The sequence below is a fragment of the Otolemur garnettii genome, unplaced genomic scaffold (genome assembly GCF_000181295.1).
Source record: "Otolemur garnettii isolate 467f Iridium unplaced genomic scaffold, OtoGar3 scaffold00017, whole genome shotgun sequence".
NCBI classification, from domain to species: Eukaryota; Metazoa; Chordata; class Mammalia; order Primates; family Galagidae; genus Otolemur; species Otolemur garnettii.
In genome coordinates, this window is record NW_003852412.1 from 7897142 (window position 1) to 7900887 (window position 3746).

The 3746-nt window shown below is 37.7% G+C and overlaps 1 protein-coding gene across 1 annotated transcript in view; it reads left to right on the plus strand.

The window, feature by feature from the left end:
* The window catches only part of BTF3 (basic transcription factor 3), a 7698-nt gene extending 4606 nt beyond the window's left edge, over positions 1 to 3092 (plus strand). Inside the window, exons 3-5 of the mRNA XM_012802781.2 lie at positions 3 to 204; positions 1797 to 1853; positions 2788 to 3092. Coding sequence (XP_012658235.2) covers positions 3 to 204; positions 1797 to 1853; positions 2788 to 2834 — 306 coding nt within the window. The 3' untranslated portion in view covers positions 2835 to 3092. The remainder of the gene's footprint in view (positions 1 to 2; positions 205 to 1796; positions 1854 to 2787) is intronic.
* Positions 3093 to 3746: the final 654 nt, after the last annotated feature.

Genomic DNA, 3746 nt, shown 5'->3' on the forward strand with positions numbered 1-3746 from the left:
AGGTGAATATGTTTACAAACCAAGGAACAGTGATCCACTTTAACAACCCTAAAGTTCAGGCATCTCTGGCAGCAAACACTTTCACCATTACAGGCCATGCTGAGACAAAGCAGCTGACAGAAATGCTACCCAGCATCTTAAACCAGCTCGGTGCAGACAGTCTGACTAGCTTGAGGAGGCTGGCTGAAGCTCTGCCTAAACAATGTGAGTTTCCTGGGAGTGGGCTTGCTGGGGGGTGCTCATTTAGCAGTGGATTTCTGTAGTCACAGGGCTCCTAGTGGATATGAATGTCTTTACACTTGGAAATACAAACTTTTCTTTCTTTTTTTTTCTATCTAGAAATACTTTTAAAAAATAACATTTTTGACTGATTTTAATTAAGTTATTTATAACCTAGTTTGCGCTGTTCCTTGTACTTCATGTAGTAGAATTTTGTTTTTCTACTTTGGATCAGAGACTTGAATTTTTTTTACTTCATTAGCTACGTAATGATTAAAACATTAATTTTGGACTTTGCTGAGTTGATTAAAAAATATTAGTGTAAACTACCAAAATTTTTCAGTTGTATCTGTACAATCAGTACTACCAATAATTTAAGAAATGACCTGCCAATATTCTGTTGTTTTTAATTACAGCATGATAGAAATTTTGTTCAAGACAGAAAACAGTGTGGTTGGCTCGGCGCCTATAGCTCAACCGGCTAGGGCGCCAGCCACGTACACCTAAGGTGGCGGGTTCGAATCCCCAGCCCGGACCCGCCAAACAACAATGACGGCTGCAACCAAAAAATACCCGGGCGTTGTGGCGGGCGCCTGTGGTCCCAGCTTCTTGGGAGGCGGAGGCAGGAGACTCGCTTGAGCCCAGGAGTTGGAGGTTGCTGTGAGCTGTAATGCCACGGTACTCTACCCAGGGGGACAGCTTGAGGCTCTGTCTCAAAAAAAAAAAAAAAGAAAAAAAAGAAAACAGTGTGGTCGAATAGGTGTACATTTGTGGGTGTGGCATCTTATGCTGAGGTCCATTGCCCAAAATTTTAAAGATTGGGAATATGGGAGCAAGTCAGAGGCTTACTATATGGCTTATTAGTCACTCATGTTTTTCTGGGTGTTGAATCACTCTGCCCTCTTATTGTCATGCCAAGGTATATACCAGGTTCTAGATCAGTGGTTCTCAACCTTCCTAATGCTGCAGCCCTTTAATATAGTTCCTGTGGGTCGCAGCCCGCAGGTTGAGAACCAATGTTTTAGACTGTCTTAGGCTTTCAGAGCTGAAGTAGGTTTCTGAAATATCCCACTGATAACCTGTATAAGGCTAGTACATGTTTTTATGTATATTTTGTGTTCTAGTGTAATAAAGTAGATTCTTAGCACTCAAAGACACTTAATTTTTTTGATCATTTCATTTTCATGTCAGTAAATGTTGAGTATCTCCTTTATGCCACTCACAAACAAGAGTAGTTGAGGAAATGGCCTCTTCATTTGTCACCGGAAATAAGTCCAAACCGTAATTTAGTGTATAGGTTTTACCTGCACTCTAAGGGCTCCTGCTGTTCTTATGCTCACTATCCCAGAGCCTCCGATGGGCTTGGAGGGATTGAAGGGATGGGTGTAGAATTTGGTGTGTTGGCTGTTCCAAGCATTTTAATCCATTTGTAGGCAACAGAGTATCGTGTTATTAATAGTACTATCCACCTGTCATGAATATAAGTTGTAACAGTACTGGGCATCTCATCTGTTCTTTTTGTTTTGTGTTTATTGAAAACCAAGTATGTGAGTGACATTTATATTTCCCTTTCTTAGCTGTGGATGGAAAAGCACCACTTGCTACTGGAGAGGATGATGATGATGAAGTTCCAGGTAGGAACCATCACTTGTGAACCTTCATTAGCCTAAAAAATCTGAGCAAGACAGAAGAAAGAATCTTTATAGGATAAACTGGGCAAGTGGGGAGAGAGGTTGAGTATAAGTTAAATGGGGACATGGACTTTGCTTAGAAAGATAGTACAGTGTTATTTAACTGGGAGTTATGTGAGTGCAGTGTTATTTAACTGGGAGTTATGTTTATAGACTTGTTTCTGTTTGGGATGCCAAGGAGGTGTAGCTATCTCACCTTAAATTATAAACAAGTATTTTGCAGCCTAAATATAACTACCTACAGATCACTGGTGACCCTGGTTTTCTATTTTGAAATTCATGAATTTATGAGGTGTAGAGAAGTCATTTGAATATCTTGGGATATAACCATTTTAAAATCTGTAGCAGAGTAACTCCTTTGGCAATTATGAGGCATCTTTCATTTATCTATATTATTAGATAATTTATTTTGTTGTAAAACAAATATTGGGTAGGAGAATCACTAGACTCAAATACACTAGAACCTCCATAGTTGACTACCTCCTTAAATTGACCTAATTTTCATAGAGTAGACATGTACCATATGTACCTATCAATACAGTAGGCCTATGTCCTTATGTTGACCAGTTGGGTGTCAGCTTATAGAGGTTCTGCTGTATTTCTACTTTGCACAAGCACATATCCTTAGGAACCCAGGAAAATGTCAGCATTGTGTATCATGGTCATGGTATTCTTTGGTTCTACTCCCCCATGTTGACCAGTGTATTACATTGTTGAATTCTTGGAATGGGGTGGAAATGGCGATGTATACATATGCTTTGGGCACAGTGTTTTTAGGTCATTGGCAAGTCCTTGTCTTTCCTTCATCTCCTTTTAAGATCAATATTTATTTGTAGATTTGGCCTCTTTTTGTAGAATTTCTACTTTTATTTTCTAGATCTTGTGGAGAATTTTGATGAGGCTTCCAAGAATGAGGCAAACTGAATTGAGTCAACTTCTGAAGATGAAACTTGAAGAAGTTCCTGGGAGCTGCTATTTTATATTATGACTGCTTTTTAAAATTGTTTTTGTTTATGGATCTAATAAAATCTAGATCTCTGATATTTTTAAGCCCAAGCCCCTTGGACATTGCAGCTCTTTTCAGTTTTTGCTTATACATAATTCATTCTTTGCAGCTAATTAAGCTGAAGAAGCCTGGGAATAAAGTTTGAAAGAAAGGTTAATAAAGTTCTTTGCCTAGTATACAGTTTTTTTATTTCCTTGTAACTGATCTGTAAAGTTGTTTATAGAAAGCTACATGGTATGCAACATGGCTGAAATTGGATTAAATACTTAAAATGTCAGTATAGTGTAACATAGGTGGTATAAAGTTCTCATGTTTGAAAACTTCTCTCCAGGAATCCTTTGGATTTATGTGGTTTCATAGTGGGTATAAATACATGATGAGAATAGAGTATTCCTTAGTGGGTGAACAGAGGGGTTTTCTCTTACTATTGTCTATTTTGCAAGCGTATATTAAGTGCCTTATATGTATTGCCACAGTTTATCTCATTTATTTCTCAATTTTGAGATAGGAATTAGCAGCTCCATTTTGTGGATGTAACCCGAGCTTTAGAACTTCAAAAAAGTGAAAGTAGTTAATCTTCAGATTTTTTTTCTTTTAAGATATTCTTTGAGGTGTCTTGAAAAAGAATAGTTTGTAGTGGGAATGGCTCCCAGGTCACTTTGTCTCTTTCTTAAATGGTAACACAAGTAAGGTTACTCTACAGTAAAACTGAGTGCATATATATGTATATAGTTGTAAAAATTTAACATGTAACTGCCACCTTAAATCACTAAAATCTTGTCACCCCAGAAAACTCCCTTGCCATAGGATTACTTTTTAAAAATTAGCAA